General features: G+C 42.4%; 1 protein-coding gene across 15 annotated transcripts in view; it reads left to right on the top strand.

The window, feature by feature from the left end:
- Positions 1 to 20,626, top strand: part of GPAM (glycerol-3-phosphate acyltransferase, mitochondrial) — a 72,636-nt gene extending 52,010 nt beyond the window's left edge. For 8 of the 15 annotated variants that reach the window (XM_086379011.1, XM_086379016.1, XM_086379017.1 and 5 more), the window contains 13 exons: positions 78 to 177; positions 488 to 700; positions 2,432 to 2,545; positions 3,655 to 3,740; positions 7,133 to 7,245; positions 9,013 to 9,083; positions 10,068 to 10,332; positions 10,872 to 11,008; positions 12,471 to 12,548; positions 13,193 to 13,333; positions 14,618 to 14,807; positions 16,116 to 16,174; positions 16,860 to 20,626. In XM_086379011.1, the coding sequence (XP_086235137.1) occupies positions 78 to 177; positions 488 to 700; positions 2,432 to 2,545; positions 3,655 to 3,740; positions 7,133 to 7,245; positions 9,013 to 9,083; positions 10,068 to 10,332; positions 10,872 to 11,008; positions 12,471 to 12,548; positions 13,193 to 13,333; positions 14,618 to 14,807; positions 16,116 to 16,174; positions 16,860 to 16,976 (1,684 nt within the window). In that variant the 3' untranslated portion in view covers positions 16,977 to 20,626. The remainder of the gene's footprint in view (positions 1 to 77; positions 178 to 487; positions 701 to 2,431; positions 2,546 to 3,654; positions 3,741 to 7,132; positions 7,246 to 9,012; positions 9,084 to 10,067; positions 10,333 to 10,871; positions 11,009 to 12,470; positions 12,549 to 13,192; positions 13,334 to 14,617; positions 14,808 to 16,115; positions 16,175 to 16,859) is intronic. The other 7 variants (XR_015155787.1, XR_015155786.1, XR_015155788.1 and 4 more) reach the window with 3 other exon arrangements.
- Positions 20,627 to 23,124: the final 2,498 nt, after the last annotated feature.

Raw genomic sequence — 23,124 nt, 5'->3', positions numbered from 1 at the left:
TGTGGCTTATATCCACACTGGAACTTGAGTCTTCTTTTTACATTTTTTTTTAAATTAATGCATTCTTAAATTTATAGTACTTTGATCCATAAGCTTGGAGGCTTTTTCATACGACGGAGGCTAGATGAGACGCCAGATGGACGGAAAGATATTCTCTATAGAGCTTTACTCCATGGGGTATGTGTAATCTCTAATTATCCTTAAAGTTGTTATGGTAGTGATTATAGCAGAAGAAAGAGAGACTTGATTGAGATTTTTAAAAAACAGTTGTCTGAGTAATTATTTCAATGATTATTGCTTGGGTATGAGTTTGCTGATTACTTTTTGTTATCATCAAAATATAACATTGGAGATGCTCTTTTGCTATTATTTGTGTAAAATATTTTGCCTGTAGTGAATTTTAAGGGTTTTTGGTTTTTAAGATTTGACTTTGCTGAGCTTATTCTGAGTTCATGAGTTCATGTTTTCCTTTCTTCTTATATGCCAGCATATAGTTGAACTACTTCGACAGCAGCAGTTCTTGGAGATTTTTCTGGAAGGCACACGCTCAAGAAGTGGAAAAATCTCCTGTGCTCGGGCAGGACTTCTGTCAGTTGTGGTAGATACGCTGTCCACCAATACGATCCCGGACATCCTGATAATACCTGTTGGGATCTCTTACGATCGCATTATTGAGGGTCATTACAATGGCGAACAACTGGTAAGAAGACCACCTGCACAAAAGTCATCTTTGCTTTTTTAGCCTTTTGCCTTTAGACAAGTGCTTTTAGAATTAGTTGAGAATATTCTTGGTACTGTCTAATTTTATTAGACATAGTAGGCTGGGCTTTCATCTCCTATCGCAGCCTGGTTGGTAGTGCTAATGTGTCTTCCTGCATTTGGAGGAATTGCCATTAGATTAATCAACACCAGCCTTAGTCATAGAGTTGGGAAATGAAAGAATACTTGATACTGAGTTACCATCTTTGCCCTGGGAAGGGTATATGTGGCTTGGTGTAGTCAGAGCTTGTTGCTTATGTGTAGAGTTTTAAGTTAAACCTGAAGAATTGGTGGGATCATGTTGGCAAAGCAGCTACAAGTTAATTTAAAAAGTGGCAGTGATTTTTTTGTTGAACTTTCTGTTGAACAGTTCTGAAAGAATGCATCCATCATATGCGTGTAGCTTGAATTAGCACAAAGTGAACACACCTACATAATCGCACTGAGGTCGAGGACTCTAGAAATCCTCCTTATCCCTTCTCTCATTGCTGTCCCTTCATGGGTAGCCGGTTATCTTTACTTCTTACGGAATAGATTGACTTGCCTGTTTTTGATCATTATATAAATGGAATTATGTAGTGTGTGGACTTTTTGTCTCTGGTTGCCTTTGCTCAAGCAACAACTTATTACAGATAGTTAGAATTTGTTCATTGTCATAGCTGTGTAATATTGCAGTGTATGAATATACAATTTGTCTATTCTCCTGTTGAAAAAAAGGTTTGGTTTCCTGGTTTTGGCTGTGATCATTCTTAAACCTTTCTCTTGATGACCATATGTATGCATTTTGTTGAGTATGTACCTAGCAGTGGAATTGATAGATCATAAAGCATAGGTACATTCAGTTTTGTAGTTGCTGCCAGTTTTCCAGAATGGTTTTACCAACTTACTGTTCCCCCCAGCAGTTTGCAAGTTCCAGAGGGGTTTAGTTTTGTTCTTATTTAGTGTGAAAGTCCTGGTCATGGTACTTAGGTCAAGCTTATTGCTCAAAACATACTAAAAACTCAAGGACTCCTAATAAAAAATAAAGTGATAGACCTGGATAATTATCTGTATCTCTCTTGTGAGACCCCCTCCTTGTGTTGCCTGTGCGCATCCTGAACATATGCTCCCGCACCCTGATGGGGTCTCATGATGTCATATTTGAGTCCTGTGTCCATTCTACAGCTGTCATTGTGCCTTATGCATGTTAAATATTCAGGAAACACTCACTGAATGCACTCTGGGGCTGAATTTGGTGTTTGGTTGCTTAATGTTATGAATTTGGACCATCAGGATCATCAGATCACAATAAGGTGGTCTCTTTGATTTTATCTGAGAATGTAGAACAGATTTTCAGGCCATTATGTCATCTTTATCCTTCAGTAGTTTGCAATTGTATTTTTGTGAATGATGTAAACAATGCATTAAAAGAAGTTGTGTTAAATGTTTCCTTTTTCATGGGCCAAATTACCTTCGCAATAATATCATTACATCTTTTAGCATCTTTGAATGCTCAACATTTTCTGACAGGTCTCAGCAAATGGATAGGTATTTTCCTCCTTCGTTCATTATTTTTCCAGATAAACCTTCAGTTTCCATAAAAAAATTCGTAAACTTTATCTTTGGATAATAATATTTGCATATTTGTTAGCTTTGTTGCTTACCATACTATTCTTTCAAAATTGCAAACTAGGGAAAACCCAAGAAGAATGAGAGCCTCTGGAGCATAGCAAGAGGCGTTATCAGAATGTTACGAAAAAACTACGGATGTGTCAGAGTGGATTTTGCACAACCATTTTCCTTAAAGGTGAGTGTCTATTGAGCTGAAGCTGTGTGGAAGCATCAGTCTAGCTCAGTGTCAGAAAATCTGGGCTCCAGACCAGCCTCTGATGCCTCTTCTCCATGTGAGTTAGGGCCTCAGTTTCTTCTCTTGTAGAACAAGAGTCAGACAAGAGTAGTATTAACTGAATTTTCCCACCAAAATATGCCTGTTGACAAAGGAGACTAAATGTCTGTCTTTGGGAAACACCAGTTTCATAATTTTTTGCTATCTTTTATAATTCATGAGAATTTTGCATATTGCTTTACATATATCAATATTTTATATGTTATGTCTTAAAATTGCCTTCAGGAGACATTTTTAAAAACATGTCTCGCAGCTGGGTAACACTGATGGTCCAGGGTGATGCTCTGTTCTACTGGATGGAGTCTGATACCCACATGTTCAGAGGAAGAGTACCATCCTCATGAGAAGCCTGGGGCTGCTGGGTCTCGGAGGTCCTGCAGCTTTAAATTCTTCAGATTTTCAAATTGGGAAAGGAGAAAGGAGGATGGGGAGTTGGGAACCCCAAGATAAGGCACAGAGGTCCTGCCTCTCCTTCTGTTCCACTTAGTTTTATTTTAAGGAAGTCTAACTGCTATGCTATATGCTTTCTGGTTAAGGACCTTGTCATTTCTTACCACTTTTTTTTTTTTTTTAATGCTGCAGAGCTTCTCGTGTTTTTGCTTTTGAATTGAGATTTTTTGAATATAATATGACCTTCGGGTTGTCAGATTTCCTTTAAAAGGGTATAGTTGGTCAATTATCACTGTTAATAATATTGGGAATGCCAACTAATTTCATGAAGACGTGAGAAAAGTTAAATTTTGCACTTAATTTTTAAATGATTTTTCTTAAGCGTCATCCTGTCTTTGGAGCTTCAGTTCTTTGATTTCATGCTTAACAACATTCTATGAGTCATTCTGCACTTCTGAAGATAGTTTAGGCTAATAGAAAGTATTTCTCATGTTATAGATCAATAGTATGGCTCATTTTATTAACAACTCACTTTTAACTTTTTGAAGATGAAATTATATTTTATATATGTTTATGGAAGTGAGACAGTGGGAATAAATGATTGTGTTTTATTTTTCCAGGAATATTTAGAAAGCCAAAGTCAGAAACCTGTTTCTGCTCCACTTTCTTTGGAGCAAGCATTGTTGCCAGCTATACTTCCCTCAAGGTAAGATTTATCACCAGATGGTCAATACCAAAATCAGATTGATTATATTCTTTGCAGCTAAAGATGGAGAAGCTCTATACAGTCAGCACAAACAAGACTGGGAACTGACTGTGCCTCAGATCATGAATTCCTTATTGCCAAATTCAGACTTAACGAAAGTAGGGAAAACCACTAGACCATTCAGGTATGACCTAAATCAAAATTCTTACGATGATAAAGTGCAAGTGAGAAATAGATTCAAGGGATTAGATCTGAAAGAGTGCCTGATAAACTATGGACGGAGGTTCTTGACATTGTAGAGGAGACAGGGATTAAGACCATCCCCAAGAAAAAGAAGTGCAAAAAAGCAAGATGGCTGTCTGAGGAGGCCTTACAAATAGCTGTGCAAAGAAGAGAAGTGAAAAGGAAAGATATATCCATTTGAATGAAGAGTTCCAAAGAATAGTAAGGAGAGGTAAGAAAGCCTTCCTCAGTGATCAATGCAAAGAAATAGAGGAAAACAATAGAATGGGAAAAACTAGAGATCTCTTCAAGAATATTAGAGATACCAAGGGAACATTTCATGCAAAGATGGGCACAATAAAGGACAGAAATGGTATGGACCTGACAGAAGCAGAAGATGTTAAGAAGAGGTGGCAAGAATACACAGAAGAACTGTAGAAAAAAGATCTTCATGACCCAGATAATCATGATGGTGTGATCACTGACCTAGAGCCAGATATTCTGGAATGTGATATCAAGTGGGCCTTATGAAGTATCACTATGAACAAAGCTAGTGGAGGTGATGGAATTCCAGTTGAGCTATTTCAAATCCTCAAAGATGGTGCTGTGAAAGTGATGCACTCAATATGCCAGCAAATTTGGAAAACTCAGCAGTGGCCACAGGACTGGAAAAGGTCAGTTTTCATTCCAGTCCCAAAGAAAGGCAATGCCAAAGAATGCTCAAAGTGCCGCACAATTGCACTCATCTCACACGCTAGTAAAGTAATGCTCAAAATTCTCCAAGCCAGGCTTCAACAGTACATGAACTGTGAAGTTCCAGACGTTCAAGCTGGATTTAGAAAAGGCAGAGGAACCAGAGATCAAATTGCCAACATCCGCTGGATCATGGAAAAAGCAAGAGAGTTCCAGAAAAACATCTATTTCTGCTTTATTGATTATGCCAAAGCCTTTGACTGTGTGGATCACCCCAAACTATGGAAAATTCTGAAAGAGATGGGAATATCAGACCACCTGACGTGCCTCTTGAGAAATCTGTATGCAGGTCAGGAAGCAACAGTTAGAACTGGACATGGAACAACAGACTGGTTCCAAATAGGGAGAGGAGTACATTAAGGCTGTATATTGTCACCCTGCTTATTTATCTTATATACAGAGTACATCATGAGAAACACTGGGCTGGATGAAGCGCAAGCTGGAATCAAGATTGCCGTGAGAAATATCAATAAGCTCAAATATGCAGATGACACCACCCTTATGGCAGAAAGTGAAGAAGAACTAAAGAGCCTCTTGATGAAAGTGAAAGAAGAGAGTGAAAAAGCTGGCTTAAACTCAACATTCAGAAAACTCAGATCATGGCATTTGGTCCCATCACTTCATGGCAGATAGATGGGGAAACAGTGGAAACAGTGGCAGATTTTATTTTTTGGGGCTCCAAAATCGCTGCAGATGGTGATTGTAGCCATGAAATTATAAGATGCTTACTCCTTGGAAGAAAAGTTATGACCAACCTAGACAGCATATTAAAAAGCAGAAACATTACTTTACCAACAAAGGTCCGTCTAATCAAAGCTATGGTTTTTCCAGTAGTCATGTATAGATGTGAGAGTTGGACTATAAAGAAAGCTGAGCGCTGAAGAATTGATGCTTTTGAACTGTGGTGTTGGAGAAGACTCTTGAGAGTCCCTTGGACTGCAAGGAGATCCAACCAGTCCATTCTAAAGGAGATCAGTTATTGGAAAGACTGATGTTGAAGCTGAGACTCCATTGCTTTGGCCACCTGATGCGAAGAACTGACTCATTTGAAAAGACCCCGATGCTGGGAAAGATTGAAGGTGGGAGGAGAAGGGGATGACAGAGGATAAGATGGTTGGATGGCATCACTGACTCAATGGACATGAGTTTGAGTAAACTCCGTGAGTTGGTGATGGACAGGGAGGCCTGGCGCACTGCAGTCCATGGGGTCGCAAAGAATCAGACGTGACTTAGCAACTGAATTGAACTGAACTGAAGATTTATGGAACTTCTTTATACTGAATATCTGTTATTTTCTATATCGGACTTCCCAGGTGGTGCCAGTAGTAAAGAGACTGCCTGCCGATGCAGGAGACATAAGAGATACTGGTTTGATCCCTGGGTCAGGAAGATCCCCTGGAAAAGGGCACAGCAACCCACTCCTGTATTCTTGCCTGGAGAATCCCATGGACAGAGGAGGCTACAAAGTCCATAGGGTTGCAAAGAGGTCAGACATGACTGAAATGACTCAGCACACACAGATTTCTTATATTGCATGGAAAAAATTGGTTAACTTTGTTAAGGACGTTTATATTCTTGTTTTTACTTCCTCACTTGAGTAATTTTTCTCTTGGTCTAGTAAAGGATCTTGAAATAATGTTTTTGTGTATTAGTTTGAAGGTTTTTGATTATTTGGATCTTAAAATCCTTTTGATTTTGTGAATCATATATGAGTTCTTATTTGATTTCTGTTTTTGAATACTTGAAATGTTCTTTTTGGTAGTAATTTAGCTTATCCATATTGCACATTCATGTAACATGTAAAAGAGTTTCTTAAGTGAATTTTCCAGAATTCAAATCAAATGGTCACTGAGAGAAATATTAAGCCTTTCTTTTTATATGTTCAAATATCGAATTTTTGAAACTGTTTTAAAATGGAGCATCTTGTTTTATGCATTCTTTCTGCCAGTGAGTTCTTAAAGTGATGTACCAACAGATTACTTAGTCATAAATAAATAACATGTGTTCAGGAGAGTGTCTTAAATATAATGAGGTATGTGTGTGTTAGTTACTCAGTTGTGTTCAACTCTTTGCGACCCCATGGACTGTAGCCTACCAGGCTCCTCTGTCCATGAAATTCTCCAGGCAAGAATACTGGTGTGGGTAGCCATTCCCTCTCCAGGGGGTCTTCCTGACCCAGGGATCGAACCCACATCTCTTGCATTGCAGGCAGAATCTTCACCATCTGAGCCACCAGGGAAGCCTATAATGAAGTATATTTTGGAGTAAAACAACTCATAGAAATAATCTATTTGTGGTTTAAATTTAGAATATGTAGTAGTTTAAAATATCTAATACATTTGTATCTCATGTCATTTGCTTTGTGAAAGATTGGGGTTATAGAAGTCTAATTAAAAAAAACACAAAAAACTTTTTAGACCCAGTGATGCTGCTGACCAAGGTACAGACATGTCCATTAATGAGTCCAGAAATGCAACAGATGAATCCCGCCGAAGACTGATTGCATATCTGGCTGAGCACATTCTCTTCAGTAAGTAGAATTCCACTCTTTCATTCCGTAATTCAGATTCAGTGTGATGCAGCGTGAACCATACAGGTTTTGGAATCTGCCAAAGTTAGATTCTACTTCTGGTTCTAGAACTAACATGCGGGGGGTACTAAGTAAGTTATTAGAAGGAAGATCATGCTGAGAGGATTTGAGATAACTGAATGAAACATCTCACACAGTGCCAGATAATTAGTAGGTGCTCATGAATTAGTCTCTTTGAACCCATTTGTGGCACAGCTTCTGGGTTTATGGTGCATGTCCCTTTCCCCTGTGACCTCGTGATCTTTTTATTTGGTAAATATTGTGTGTCTTTTGCATGTAAAGCTTTTTTTCTGCCTGTGGGGACTACACATTGAGTATTGGCTCTGTACCTAAAGAGGTTCTGCTCTTCTCAGTGGGGTGGTTGTACACTAATAATGCAAGTGGGAGTGAATCAGAGTGGAGTGAGTTACATGCAGAATTAGCCATTCTTAAGTTGCAGATGGCAGCGTTGTATTACATTGTAGAGGCTGCTGTAAGGTCCGAAGCAGCAACAGCTTGGGACGTCTTCACCCTCCCCTGTGCCTCCTCCCCATCAGGTTGTGCCCTCCGCTCTTGCTGGGACGTCTTCACCCTCCCCTGTGCCTCCTCCCCGTCAGGTTGGGCCCTCCGCTCTTGCTGGGATGTCTTCACCCTCCCCTGTGCCTCCTCCCCATCAGGTTGGGCCCTCCGCTCTTGCTGGGATGTCTTCACCCTCCCCTGTGCCTCCTCCCCATCAGGTTGGGCCCTCCGCTCTTGCTGGGATGTCTTCACCCTCCCCTGTGCCTCCTCCCCATCAGGTTGGGCCCTCCGCTCTTGCTGGGATGTCTTCACCCTCCCCTGTGCCTCCTCCCCATCAGGTTGGGCCCTCCGCTCTTGCTGTCAGTGTGGAGCATCCTCACCTCATCTTGCTCCTTTCTGTCTAGCTGCTGCTGCTACTGCTTTACGCTGGACCAAGATCCTCTTTTCTGAGGATGTCTGATGGAGTCTCTGCTTAAATCCTGGATGCCGAAAATAATACATCCTTAAATGTTGAAAAACTGGAAAGTAAAGATAAAACCCACTACCCAGATGACCAGATGGGTTGCTGACTAGTGTATAAAAATATTTTTTTTTGCAGTTTTGTGCTGTTTTCCATTTATAAAACAAGTATTTTGAAAGCTTTTTAAATATACTTTTTAAAGGCCAAATATATGTGGTACTGGGAACTTTTTCGTTTCTTAAACACTGGAGGTAACATTAATTATGAATGAAGTATTCGTGAATTCATTATCATCTCAGAAAACCCATAAATGGTGTCTTTGTCTTAGATTATTCCATAGATGTTCTCATATTTGATATGTATGATTATAAATTTCTACCAATTTGGAATATTGAGTTTGGGACTGTAGTCATTCTCAGATGTCTGTCTGTACCCTTCCTTCCTACCTCTGACTTGCCTCTGGTCCAGGTTGAAAAGAGGAAGTTAGAATCGATTTCTGGGTTGAGGGTAGACCTGTCTTAGACTGAATTCTGTTACACGAGCAATGGTCTCTGCTGAGCTTCCACTGGTCCAGAGCAAATTGTGATTTCCCTTTGGTGAATCAGATATAAGGGATATGGTAGAGGTCTTTTATAGTTTTATATGCTCCTAATTATGATACTTTTTTTCCCCCAAGATTTAGGTACTTAAAAAAAAAGTTTCAGCTATCTTAAAAAAGCAGAACTAAAAGATTTGTGTTTGCCTTCCAGCTGCTAGCAAGTCCTGTGCTATTATGTCCACGCACATCGTGGCCTGTCTGCTCCTCTACAGACACAGGCAGGTACGTCTGCAGCGTCGCCGGAGTTCAGCCGGAAGCAGGGAAATGCTGTGTCAGCTTTTCAGATGCTTGTCCACTGATAGATCTGGCCCCCTTTCAGCTAGTCCTGTGAGTGAAAATCACTCAGTCGTGTCCGACTCTTTGCGACCCCATGGACTGTAACCCTCCAGGCTTCTCTGTCCATGGAATTCTCCAGGCAAGAATACTGGAGTGGGTGGCCATTCCTTTCTCCAGGGGAATCTTCCCAACCCAGGGATCGAACCCAGGTCTCCTGCATTGGAAGCAGATTCGTTACCATCTGAGCCACCAGGGAAGCACAGTCCTGTGAGGTGAACAGTAAAATAATCTAAGGACTCTGCCCACAGGGGCTTACAACCCAATGGAGGAAGACATCTATCTGAAAAAAGCCTCAGAACTGTTTTATCTGACAGGAAGGCATTCTTTGAGGAATACAGTTAACGGAAATAAGGCATGTCTTTCGACACATAGAAAGTATTCTGATTGCTAATGGTTTCCAAGCTATTTGACTTGTATTTAGGACTTGCGCTCTGCTTTCCTACAACACACTTGTCTAAGCCCTGTGATGGGAAAGAGACCGCCTGTCTCTGTCACAGTCACGTTCTGAACACCAAACGCAGTACCATTATGTAAATACAGCTAAGAAATTTGAGAAATTCTTGCTAAGAAATAAGTAGTGCTTCTCTCCAGAAGGTGGCTTTTTTCCTTTGAGATCTTACATGCTACATCATGTTTTGTGGCTAGAGTATGCTCTGGACATGAAATATTTTGACATTCCTGGGGGACAGCTTTTTAACCAGTTTTCTAACTTTCTTTACACTGGTGTTCTGGCTTTTTTTTTTTTTTTCCTGACAGCAAACTTCAGGAAAGCCAAGGCAAGGGGAAAAAAAAAATCCATGGGGCAGTCTTTCCATCTTTTGAGAAGTGGGTTTTGTGTTCTCATGAGACCACTTCTGTCTGTTTTTATAGGGAATTGGCCTCTCCACATTGGTGGAAGACTTCTTTGTGATGAAGGAGGAAGTCCTGGCTCGTGATTTTGACTTGGGTTTCTCAGGAAATTCAGAAGATGTAGTCATGCATGCCATACAGCTCCTGGGAAATTGTATCACAATCACCCACACCAGCAAGAACGATGAGTTTTTTATTACTCCTAGCACAACTATCCCATCAGTCTTTGAACTCAACTTCTACAGCAATGGGGTGCTCCATGTCTTTATCATGGAGGCCATCATAGGTATGTCAGGCCCCGAAGTATTTTCATGGCAAATCAAGTGGCCAGAAGCACGTGATGGTGTCTACTTCAGTTTGGATGATAGTCCCTTGTTTCAGGGAATGTGTTGCTATAGTTTTAAAATAAAAGTGTCATCTGCTATTTCACTGATTATAGCTTATTTTTGTATCTGCTATTCAGTGAGTAGTAACTGAACTACTATATACATAGTATTACGTGATTTACCAAGTAGGAGAGGTCAGATGTCTTGCTGCCCAGGAGCTGGAAATCTAGGTGAGATGAGACATACTTGTAGCAGTGGAGTGAGCTGGGGGACAGGGGAGACGGAGAGCAGAGGGGATGGAAGGTTTGACAGGGTTGGAAGCACATGGAATCCGAAGAAGTAAATTCTGGAGGGATTTTCTTAAATTTCTCCAGTAAACGCAGATAATTATTTTGGATGTATCAGTGATCTTTTGTGGTAGTCCAGCCAGTCTGAGCCTCTCCGAGGTTTTTCTTGGAGATCTAAGGCTGCAGCTTCGCTGATGCTTTTACTTTCTCAGCCTGCAGCCTTTATGCAGTTCTGAAGAAGAGGGGCCCAGGAGGACCCGCGTCTCCCAGCTTGGTCAGCCAGGAGCAGCTGGTGCGCAAGGCTGCCAGCCTGTGCTATCTGCTCTCCAATGAAGGCACCATCTCTCTAGTAAGTGAAGACTCTTTAGTGTGTCCTCTTCTGTTATTCTTGAGCATCTTAATGAAAACATAAAATGCTTTCCTTTTAGAGAAGTTTTGGTCTATTACTGAAGCTTTACATCCTCCTCCTGGGTCTCACTGACCACCAGACCACTGGGTTGTTACTGTCTTGGTTTGCTCTTGGGGTCACTGCTCCAGAGAACCCTTCCTGTGCTGTGATGGCTCCAAGGGCTCAGCGTTCTCCATCACTCAGATCCAGAGGCACAGAACCTCTTTTCATGCATAAGCCACTGGGTTAAGGGTTTGCAAATGATTAACATGCCCACCCACGGATGAGAGAAACCTAGATGATGAGAGTCAGAAACAATCTTAAAACTCATCTGCTCAGCCCCTCCTCCAAATGGGGAAACTAAGGCCCACCAGAACTAACGAGCATTTATGTTATATTTAAACACTTCTAGACATTTATACGGAGAAGGCAATGGCACCCCACTCCAGTACTCTTGCCTGGAAAATCCCGTGGATGGAGGAGCCTGGTAGGCTGCAGTCCATGGGGTCGCAAAGAGTCGGACATGACTGAGCGACTTCACTTTCACTTTTCACTTTCATGCATTGGAGAAGGAAATGGCAACTCACTCCAGTGTTCTTGCCTGGAGAATCCCAGGGACGGGGAAGCCTGGTGGGCTGCCGTCTATGGGGTCGCACAGAGTCGGACACAACCGAAGCGACTTAGCAGCAGCAGCAGCAGACATTTATAATGAGGCATACATATTAAGCAGTAGAGAGATTTTTTTTTTCCCTCAAAGTCATCAATGAGTAAAATTCTTATTTTAATGTCTGTTGTTTTCCACTTATGGGAATGTGTCCTGCAACATTTCTGAGCACGGGTGTTGGGAGTACTGCCCTCCTCCACAGCATTGTCTGTATATGTTATATTTGTGTCCTGTTGTGGAATCTGTTTTGCATGAATCTGGGGGGCAGGATGGGAGAGAAAAGGGTAGATAAGGCTCTCAAGGTTGGTGTTGTCTTTCACTTGGGTTTTTTTTTAATTACTTGAATACATATTGCATTTCCTCATCCACCACCTTGTGCACAGCATTTACTGTAAGATAGATTTTGCAGGGAAATTGTCTTATAATGGGAAAAAATAGGTGTAGGGGCCGGACACATAGCCCTTCTGAGGCCGCACTCTCCTGGAGGGGTGGGGCTCGGGGGACTCAGCTCAGGAGCTCCATCTGCAGGTGGTGCCTCACTGGGCGCCCTGCCAGTCAGATAACAAGGTCTCTTCTCAGACTTTGTCCACAGTGTGAGCTTGTCAAGAGGGGGGCGTCGGAAATCTTAGTGCTTGACTAGTGGAGTGAGGCAGGTGATACCATGGAAGTATTTGGCAGCCACTTTGTACGCTGTCTTCTGTCTCTAAAAAAAGAAGTGGGAGACCATGACATTTACGCTGAAACGCCTTTTCTTTGCAGCCCTGCCAGACCTTTTACCAAACTTGCCATGAAACAGTGGGCAGGTTTATCCAGTATGGCATTCTTATAGTGGCGGAGGTAAGAAGACGGGTTTGCCTTTGTTTGCCTTTAGTTTCTTATTCTTTATTATCTTTTCTACCACCTGCTTTACCAATGATTCCATTTGATGTGTGTGTGTGTGTGTGTGTGTATAGAGAGAGAGTCATGTCCAAGATGAGATGAGAAAAATAGGAATGGAGAGTAAATGTCTTTTGAAATGGTCTAACATTATTTTGGGTCCTTTTATGTAACTGGTGTTGCATAAAGCATATCTTGACTTGGTTCCATGGCATCCAGAAGCCTGTGTTCCAAGACCAGATCTTCTGCATATCTATGTGCTTGTAGCTTTCATGTGTACATTTTTCGTTTTTGAGATTGTGTGTTAATTTTGGCAGCTTTTGTATAAAGGGTGTGGCCTGGGAAAATAGATACCAGTTTAGCAGAGCTGATGGTACTTTAATTGACATGGCTGGTAGCTTTCACCCTCACTCTCTTTTCTTCTTTCCTCTCCTGCTGTCTCCCGAGTGATTTTAGGTTTGGAGAGGGTGGTGGGCTGATCTCATGACTGGCTAGACAGAACAGAGTAGGGGAGGGCATGAGAGAGGGCAACTTTGGGGTCCAGCCGGGCGGGTGTTTGTGTGCCTGTGCATATTTATTAACTGTTGGTCATTTCCCTGGCATAGCAAGATGATCAGGAAGATATCAGTCCTGGTCTTGCCGAGCAGCAGTGGGACAAGAAGCTTCCGGAACCTTTGTCTTGGAGAAGTGATGAAGAAGATGAAGACAGCGATTTTGGTGAGGAGCAACGAGATTGCTACCTGAAGGTACTTGGGTGAAGAATCTGGGTGGACACCACAGTGCTGAGTTGAGGCTCACGTTGCCACAGATTGACAGGGTGCTTAAAAACTGGGCCTCTGGTGACGTACTCAGAGAGCTCACAAACTGGCCGTGGCACTTCCTGCCCAGTTAAGACGATGAAACTGAACTGAATTAATACGTGAAACGATTCAGTCTGGGGTATAGATAAAGGGAAGAAGAGATGAGAGTCTCAGCTTTCAGGAAGAGGAACGTCATAGATGATACCCGTCGTGACACTCTCACCAGAATGCACGGGTATAGACCGGTAGCCATCCCTGCACTCACCGCTGAAGAGGCAGAGGTTCTGTTCAGGCATCACCAAGGCAAGGCAGTGCTGTGCCAGGTGAGGGAGAGGAGTCGTTCACGTTCCGCTGCCGCTGGCCCAGTTGCTCTGCTTGAGTCGTGTTCCATCTTGCCATCGCTTCCAGAATTTCATGCATCAGGCTCTTTGCCTTTTTTTAAACAAATCCTATGAGAAAATTTGATTTTTAAAAGATTGATTGTCCCTGCTTTAGTAAAAGCGATTTTGTCTAATTTTAATTTTAGCAATTAGTAATAATGACCCTACTTCCCTGAATACCCTAAGTGGATTGCTTTCTTTGCAGTGGGTAATACACACACACACACACACACACACACACGCATGCGTGCATGCACAGGCACACACAGACATACATGCACATACAGAGTCAGGAGAGTCCAAGTGACTTTGGGGGTTTTTTCCTTTTAGGTATTATTAGTTTCAAAATGGGGCAGTAATCTTGCCCCAGGGAGGCTTATGCACCCCATCACCACCACCACCTTTTCCTGCGGTGCTGGACTGGGCCAGAGGCCACGTGGGAGTGGCGGGCCATGAGGGCTGGGAGGGACTGAGATGACGTCAGGGGTCTTAGCACGTGGTCTTTTGTGCACTTGAGTGACTGCTGAGCCAGGCTTCAAAGCCCAGAGGGTCCAGCCTGGGGACCAGCCATTTTCGGTGATGACAGTATGTCATAATTATGTCATTCATGTACAACCGTTTTTCCTAGGCAGCTATTCAATGAACGTAAACCTCAAATACCACGAAAGTCACCGGTTACAATAAAGAACACATTTCAAAACCAGCAGTTGTCTCCAGGGGCGATTCTGAGCCCACGGAGCAGTAGGCTGCTTCTGTGTGGGACAGCAAGGGACCGCCTTCTTGAGCTGCTGGTGCTCCAAGGCGGTGCCTCTGTCCCCCCACAACTGGGTCTCCCACTCTCGCCTCCCAGGTGAGCCAGTCCAAGGAGCACCAGCAGTTCATCACCTTCCTGCAGAGGCTCCTCGGGCCTCTGCTGGAGGCGTACAGCTCTGCCGCCGTCTTCATTCACAACTTCGGCGGTCCTGTCCCCGAGCCTGAATACCTGCAGAAGCTGCACAAGTACCTGATCACGAGAACCGAGAGGAGGGTTGCCGTGTACGGTATGTGTGCCCCTCTCTTGGCTTCTTTTGAAAGCTATGTCGGTTTTGTTTACAGGAATCTGCTCATTGTGGATAGTTGGAAAAAAAGAATGCAGAATTTATCCTGACCTCTCACTCCATGGATCGCTCCTCTTTGGGTGTGTTGTATAAATTGAATTACACAGATTATATACTCATGTCTGGCAGTTTTCTCCTAACACTGTAAGCGAGATTCATACGTGCTGTTGCGTGTAGTTGTCTATTCTTGCTGTGTTGTAGTATTCCACTGTATAAATGTTTACCACATTTCACTGATTCGTATCCATCACTGATGGATATTTGGGTTTTGCAGTTCAGAGCTCCTCTGAATAGTGCTGCCGTGAACATGTTTGAGTGTGTCCTTGGGTGAACAAATGGACTTATTTATGTAGGCCTGTGTAGGAGAATTGCCTGTTGGCAGGGTGTGGTGTGTTTGGCGTTAGTTAGGTGTGGTCCAGCATTCCCGAGTGCTAAACCCGGGAACTCCCAGCAGCAGTGTGCGCCTCTGTGGCCTCCCCCCAGCTGACACCTGGTTCTGTCTTTTATGGAAAAGGTGTGATTGGGGTGGGAGTAGCATTCTCTACAGTTATGCTTTAGGACTGCAGCTACTTTGATTCAATAATTTTTAAAGCCATGACGGATCTAGAGATAATCGATCACTAGATATTTATCTAGAGAGATCTAGAACTCTACAGATTGGTATATAGAGAGATGTATAGCTACATCTATAGCTGTATCTCTAGATTGAGATCAAGACCCAGAATCACCTCACTTTAGAGATGAGGACACTGTTCCGGGTCATGCAGCTAGTTAAAGGGCAACCTGGGTTTAGAATTCCTTTTTTCTGACCTCTGGGCTTGCGCTGTTTCTGGTTTCACTGCAGTAGGAGTCACCTATGCATTCCTGCACAGTTTAAAAGAACTTCTACCTTCTGGCTCATTTGAGTCTCACAAAAGGCCTTCAAGATGGATGTTTTGGGTATTTCTGTTTCCCTTCCTCTTCTCTCTGTGCTTCCCTGCTTCCTCCCCTTCCTCTCTCCCTTTTTTCTCTTTCTCTCCCTACCCCTCTCTCCAACCCCACCACCCCCCTCCCCAAAAAGATGACAGTAAATTTAAAGAAAGAGCAGACCCTTCACGGCCTCACAGGTGACTGGTAGAAAAGGGAGCACGGCGCAGGCCTCGGACTTGCTCTGACCTCCTCCCAGCCTCCTACACTCTCTTCCTGTGGGTACTGGGGTTTTCACTGTCGCTGGGCCTAAACATCTGACGGGGCCTGATTCTGTCTCCACAGCTGAGAGCGCCACTTACTGTCTCGTGAAGAATGCTGTGAAAACGTTTAAGGATATCGGGGTGAGTGTCCACCGCTTATGGTACAAGAGCGCGTGTTCACTTCTGTCCTCTCTCTGTTTAGATCTAGGCTGTCTGAGTCACCTTCGTGTTGGGCTGGACCCTGAGAGAAGCAGTTTCTGCAGGATTAATCATGCAGGCATTTCTGGGGATTGGGAGGAGGAGGGGCCTGTTGAAGGTGAGGCCCCTCTGCACAGATTTACTTGAATGTTCCAAAATTGTCCTGGTTTTCATCTTCATCCTAAATGAAGGTGTCCATGTGTTTCAAGATTCTACTACAGTTTTGGTGGGAATGTTAATTATGCCATATGATTTTCAGTTATTTTCTTGTGTTTTTACCAGTATTGCTAGAAGTATCCTCAGCTATCCTTTATCTTCACAAATTACTTGGGACATGAGTTCCATAGAGGTACTAGTGGTCTTTGTAAGGAACTCTTCTGTGACTTTACTCTAACATAAAATTTAAAATCTAGTACACTAGTAAACCCCACTCCTGCGCCCATAATCTCCCACCCCCGTAACCTTCCTACCCCGTGCTCACACACACCCTACACGTACATTTTCTTAAAGCCTGGATATGGCTTTATGTACCTTACTGCACATCAAGTAAGGGTTGGTGACAGGAATGTCTCCCCACCCCCTTACCCTTTTTCATTTGTCTTTAATTTAATCTAAACTTTCTCTCTAGGTTTTCAAAGAGACCAAACAAAAGAGAGTGTCTGTTTTAGAACTCAGCAACACTTTTCTACCTCAATGCAACCGGCAAAAACTCCTGGAATATATTCTGAGTTTTGTGGTGCTGTAGGTAACTTCGGGCACCTCTGGCAAGTGAAGGGAGCGGGACCGGTTCCTCGTAGGCCCCGCCTGTGGCAAGAGAGTGGACGGCGCCACCGTGTGGTCGGGCCTGACCTGTCCTGACGCGACCTCCTGGAAGACAAGTGCCTTCTCCCCTCCGTGATCTGTGATCGCTGGGCACTGAGGTGACACGCAGCCTGCAGATCACACCACGGGGGCCCCAGCCTCCGTTTGCAGTTCACGATCAATAGATTGCAAAATGAGATTTTGGAGTTTATTAAAGATTTACATTCTAAATATAACAGTTAGGGACTTATTACTGTGATGGACACACAAATGTAGTTGATTCTAAAACTGAATCTTGTTTAGTACACTTAATGCTGTCAGGTAATTTATTGGTATATGTTCTGATTAATGCTTCCTTTAAAAATAATTGAGTCATCCATTCACCGTTTTTTGTTTTTTTCATTTTTTTCTGTTTTTTTTTTTTTTTTTTTTTTTCGGTTTTATCTATGTCAACTGTAGCTAACTGTTAAATGGGAGCATTTTTTTCCCTCACAAAGTGCTTTACAAATGAATGGGCTATTCACACATAGGTGTCACTGTGCTGTCTGTTGTAGTCAGGTATAGAAGTGTTTAAGAGCTAAATGAAAACACAATATTAATTTAGGTCAGAAATAGAGATAATCTGACCAGTCAGCTTGTACCAGGAAATAAATTTGGCTGGTGAAATTCAAGATAAACTAAGCCGGAAAATTGACTTTGAAAATGTTTGCTCATGTGAAAAAGTGCCATTGAGTTTTAAATGACAGGCAAGTGTTTGGGAGCAACTCCTGTTTCATGTCTGTGTCACTTCCCTGCCACCCTGCGCCCACCTCCTGCCTCAGGCAGTACCTGCCTCTCAGGTACAGTTGTTTCTTGGAGATAGCAACTGTTCTAACCTATTAGCTTGGCCTGATTGCCTGTGTAAGTGTGAAGCACTCTGGCTGCAGCCTCATGGCCCAGGCCTCTTACGTCCTGTAGACTGGTTGTACGCTTTTGAGTGGCTGGTACCCACTCAAGTTGGGCAGAGTACCAACCTGTGGGTTGTACATCACATATGTGATGGCCCTGCGGACTGGCATTTGTAGATGTTTTTAGCTTTGAGAAAAAGAAAACCATGGTTCTTTAAAAATACGCATGGGTTATTTTCCTAAACCCTGATGCCATATAGTGGCAGATAATTATGAAAAATTGTTCATAACAGGTAGGTGCCTTTTTTGTGAGCAGGGATCGTAATTGTTCACTAATTGTGGTAATGATGGTGATTTCTTAAAGATCATGTGATAGAAAACGTTTTCTAACAGCTGACTGTTTCTTCTTCTCTCCGTAGTATTATGGAATTAGGAATTTTTCCTGACAAATACTGCAGGTAATCTTTGAATTTAATAGAAAGGTACTGAGAATTAAGTTTGTACTTTTATCAGCTTGGATTTTAAACACTAATAATGTCTTGTGAGTATTCTGTGTGTGTTGGGAGAGGGAAAAATACTGATTGGTGTTTCACATTGTATGAAATTTTTGAAACTCGGAGCAATAATGCCATGCCGTTGTGATTTTCTTCTACTCTTCTCAAATTCCGCATTTAAAACATGTTTCTTTATAGGAGCTCACGTCCCATTAAGCCTTGTCAGTGTTGCAGCGGCTCTGATGTGGGGTGGGATCTTCACTGTGTTACATTCCATTTTACATTCGAAGTAGGATTGAGCTCTGTGTTTTGGGGAACAGCCAGGGAAGCTTATTTATCCCCTTGTGTGTTCCTTATCTAGGTAAGCAAACGTTCCACTAGTCTTTTTTACTCATCCATGAAATTATAGACCAAGGGTTACTCAGACTGTCTGAGTCAAGGTTGGGACTGACCTCTCTGGACTCTGCTGCCCCCGCCTGTGACTTCCACTAAGAGCTGCTGCTCCGCCAGCCTGAGCAGGAGCAGTGGCTTCTCTGGCTCTAACTTGCCCTTTCAGTTGGTTTGTTTTCTAGAAATCTACTCAGATGCTTTGGGGAATGCAATGTATGATTTGCTAGCTCTCTCACCACTTAACTCACTGTGAGAATAAATATGCATGCTTTCTGTAATTAACTGGTGCTTTGAAAACCTTTTTTAAGGAAGACAAATCTCAACCAAAGTTCTGCTCATCCAGACAAGCTCACCCTCTAGTTAATTTTAGCACAGCTCATTCTTTCGTGCCTCGTTACTGAACAAACATCCATCATCCCAGTAAGGCTTCCAGATACCACTGTTTTGCTAAAAGATTTATTCTCCTTGTTTTCCAAAAGCGAATGGCTTTCACGTAAGATTAAACGAACTAGGTGCTTGTAAATAATTTATTACCGTTTACTGCATTTCTATAATACTGAAATGCATGCCCTCCAGGGGAAGACAGACTGTGAGTCAAGTTAAAAAGCAAACAAAAGGACCCAATAATAAGCAATATGAAGCTACACTCTTTCAAAATGAGAAAGTCCTAAGAAATTCAAGAAATTCCTCTTAAGAGGAAGGAAGTAGCGTGAGGTGTGTAGAACTAGTAACAGAGAAAGGACCACAAGTCTGAAGTCTCTGAAGTCACGAGGGTGACGAGAAAACGTACCAGGGACCGCGGTGAGTGTAAGCTCAGGTTGTGGCATTTCCAGTCTGAGGAACAAACCATTTCCCAGAGTTCTCCGTGTGTACGAAGGCTCTATGAGATGTTCTTAGGTGTTTTGTAGAAAAAGTGTTGCTGGTAAAATTAATTTGCACATGAACCCTCATTCCTAGAAACTCACAGTGCACTTTAGCACAGTAAGGGCTCAGGGCCCGCCGGTCCCAAGCCTGTATTAACCCAGCATTTCCCAATCTGTGCGACCCCAGAGCCTTTTTCCCCTTTGCAACACCCTACGGACCTCTCCTGAGGTTCACAGAAAACATTCTGGGAAACACTATGTTATGTATTTCTGTAAGAGGACAAGACAGCAACTGCAACAGAGGCACATCTGCATCGTCTTGTACGATCAAACATTGTGTTTCATGGATGTGTACTTCCTCCTCTGGAGACAATAAGCACAGGAAACTATCATATAGGTGGTCAGAACTCTTCGATGAAAGATCAGCCCTCAATGTGTCTGGGTTTTTACCTGAAAGGAGCAAAATTAACACTAGGATTAATTGGGGTAAAAAATTAAGATTTTAAGTCAGACCTGGCAGAAGACATTGCACAATCAAATGCAGCTTTTTATCCACAAATAGTTCTAGTGTTTAGAAATGACAGGACCTACCGCTGAGGTTCATAAGACTTAATTTGGATGTCAATCTGTTTTTTAAAGCACTCTTTTTAGGAACTTGAGACTTGGCATCTGGCATTTCAGTTTAATATAAAATGATGGCATTTGAAAGAGACTTTCAACTTTATTTCTAAACATCTAGAGTTCTGAAATGCCTTGATGGAATATGTTAAACTGTTTGCCTGTTGTACAAAGAAATGTTAGATTGTTGTAAAAAGGCTGATTATAAAGTACCATAAAATAGCATGGTGTGATGATGTGAATGAACTGATTTGGAAATGTGGATTGATTTTTATGCCTGTTAATATATTGTAAGAAGCACAGAGGTGTAGCTTTGTTTTAATAAACCAAAAAGTGAATATATTCTTGATGTCTTGTATCTGTAGTTAAAAGTTCCCTACATAATTCGTTATACAAACACTTCTTGTTTGACTTCACATAGACCATGATTAAAATGCTTATAGGAAACAATCTTAAATACATTTGTGAACCTGCAGTGCATGATTTTATTATTGAGCCAGAGCTCTTCAAATTTGATCAAGCATTTGGGTTTGTAGATATCTACAGCTTAGCTACTGCCCTTCTCAGTAAATATTCACATCACAGAAATATTCTTTGGGTTTCTGTGAATATTCCTTTAAACATGGTGCTTCTGTCATTTTAATATGTTTAAGTTTATAAAAGTATGAATGGAAGTCTTGGGTTTTTCCCACTAGTTCATAATAGTTGCTCAAAATAGGTTACTTTTTTGACAAATACGACAAGTTCTTTATTGGAGCAGTTTTCAGTGGATGCTTTGGGTTGCTTAGATGCAGCCTTCTGTCGACAGTGTGCCCCCTGGAAAGTGTGGGTGCCTGGCGACACCATCCATGCCCTTGGGGTGCATGACAGCGCCTGATGGAGCTGTGAACACGAGCAACACCCAGGGCCATCCCATCTGTTCTGTGCCAGCCCCTCCGTCTGAACTTTGTACCTGGGCCCCTTTGGTCTCCTCTGGGTGTTGTTGCCATGACTGTGTCCTCACCCTTGGGTGTACTCGTTCTTTCCTTTGCATTAGCAACTTTCTTGTTGCTGCCAAACACAGCCTTCCCTTGATCAAAGCAAAATGCCCACTTCTACAGCCACTCGTTGTCTTTAACTGGATATTAATTTTGAAGCCTGGTCTTTTCATGTTTAGTCCTGTATTCACTGATTTTAGTCCTGTTTATTCCCTTTTTAAACACCTGTCTGGTACACACACAGCTAGTTAAATTCTAGCCTCCAAATACAAAGCATCATGTTGTCCACAGCACCTGTGATGGCCACAGGATGGCCAGTATTAGCCATCTCTGTAGATGCCAGCGTAGCACCTGCACTTTGTGACTTGTACCAGAAAGCTTGGCATCTGGACGGTTCTCAGCCCTCAATCGAGGAAAAGAAAGACTTGTCAAAGTTGTGTTCTGTGTGTGGATTTTATATGGCCTTTTGGATCAGTTTTTATTATTTTTAAAGAAAAGGAATATATAGCAGAAAGAGCATGGGGTCTGGGGAACAGAACTTAGAGGATTGACTCTGGCTGGCTTGGCACGTGCTGGAAGCCTCTGAGCTGGTCACCTCGCCCCAGTGAACTTGGGCATCCTCTCTGTTGTATGGGGACACCTGGATTTTGATGAAATGAGGTGGAATGAATGCAGAAGTGTTTTGTAAACTTAGAAGTGTGGCAACTGTGTGGTATTTGTTTTCTCCATTTCATATTTAGGGTTTCCCTGGTGGGTTAGATGGTGAAGAATCAATCTGCAAAGTAGGAGACCTGGATCAATCCCTGGGTGGGGAACATCCCCTGGAGGAGGGCATGGCAACCCACTCCAGTGTTCCTGCCTGGAGAATCCCGTGGACATAGGAGCCTGGCAGGCTGCATTCCATGGGGTCACAAAGAGCCAACCAAGACTAAGTGAATAACACTTTCACCTTCATTTTCATTTCATATTTAGGAAAGAAAATTTAGCTCTGAAAGGGAACTTAGGAGTCACCTGGCATTTGGCACTCATGTTTTACAGTAGAGAATACCACTGGTGCTCACACAGTAAGTGACGACAGAATCTGGAACAGAAGCAGCATTGTCTGACTCTTCAGTCCCTGCCGGAGTCCAGCTCCAGCAGCCAGGGATTCAACCTGAAGAGATGAACGGCGTCGGTGATGGGGCAGCCTCTCAGTTTTCTTGGACTGCCTATTTATTTCAAGTTTAAGATTTTCTTTTATACTTTTACAAAATGGTCAGAGGTTTGACATTTTCAGTTCCCCCTCACCCAGATTTATTATGTCCATAAATCATTGTTTCTCTTCAAACAGTTCCTGCTTCAGTGATTCTCTGGGAATCAGGCTTACCATCTTTTATCTACTTCCTCTAATGTGTCCTATAGTTAACTTGTGATTACATTGTAACTCATGCTACATTCCTCAGTTTACTACTTATCTTCCTAAATCCTGTTTGCCCCTAACATCCTGAGCTCACTATCTCTTAAAAAGGCTTCTAGCTATAGTGTCTCTAAAAATTCCTAACTTCTATAATAACTTTACAACATTCCTTAAATCTTTAACTTCTAACTATTTTAATTATTTCTAAGCCCTGAATTCAGTAAACTTCTTTGCCATAAACATTTTCCTCACAAATAGGCTTCAGATAGCAATCCCTCCCATGGCCTCAAGCTGCGGCCTATGTGCTCATCCTGGAACACTCTTTTGTAAAAGTCCTTAAACAAATGTCAATGATTAACTTTATGAATTATTCTCTGAGCACAGCTGCAGAAGGCTTTGTGCCTTCTCATGCTCCTCTCAAGAACAATAAGCACCTTAATATTCCTTTTCAGTCAACTCAGCCAAGG

This window comes from Bos grunniens, chromosome 26 (assembly GCF_055505025.1).
Source record: "Bos grunniens cultivar Pamir isolate PY7600 chromosome 26, Bosgru_T2T1.0, whole genome shotgun sequence".
NCBI classification, from domain to species: Eukaryota; Metazoa; Chordata; class Mammalia; order Artiodactyla; family Bovidae; genus Bos; species Bos grunniens.
The sequence above is the reverse complement of the archived record's forward strand: the minus strand, read 5'-3'. Positions and strand labels throughout refer to the sequence as shown.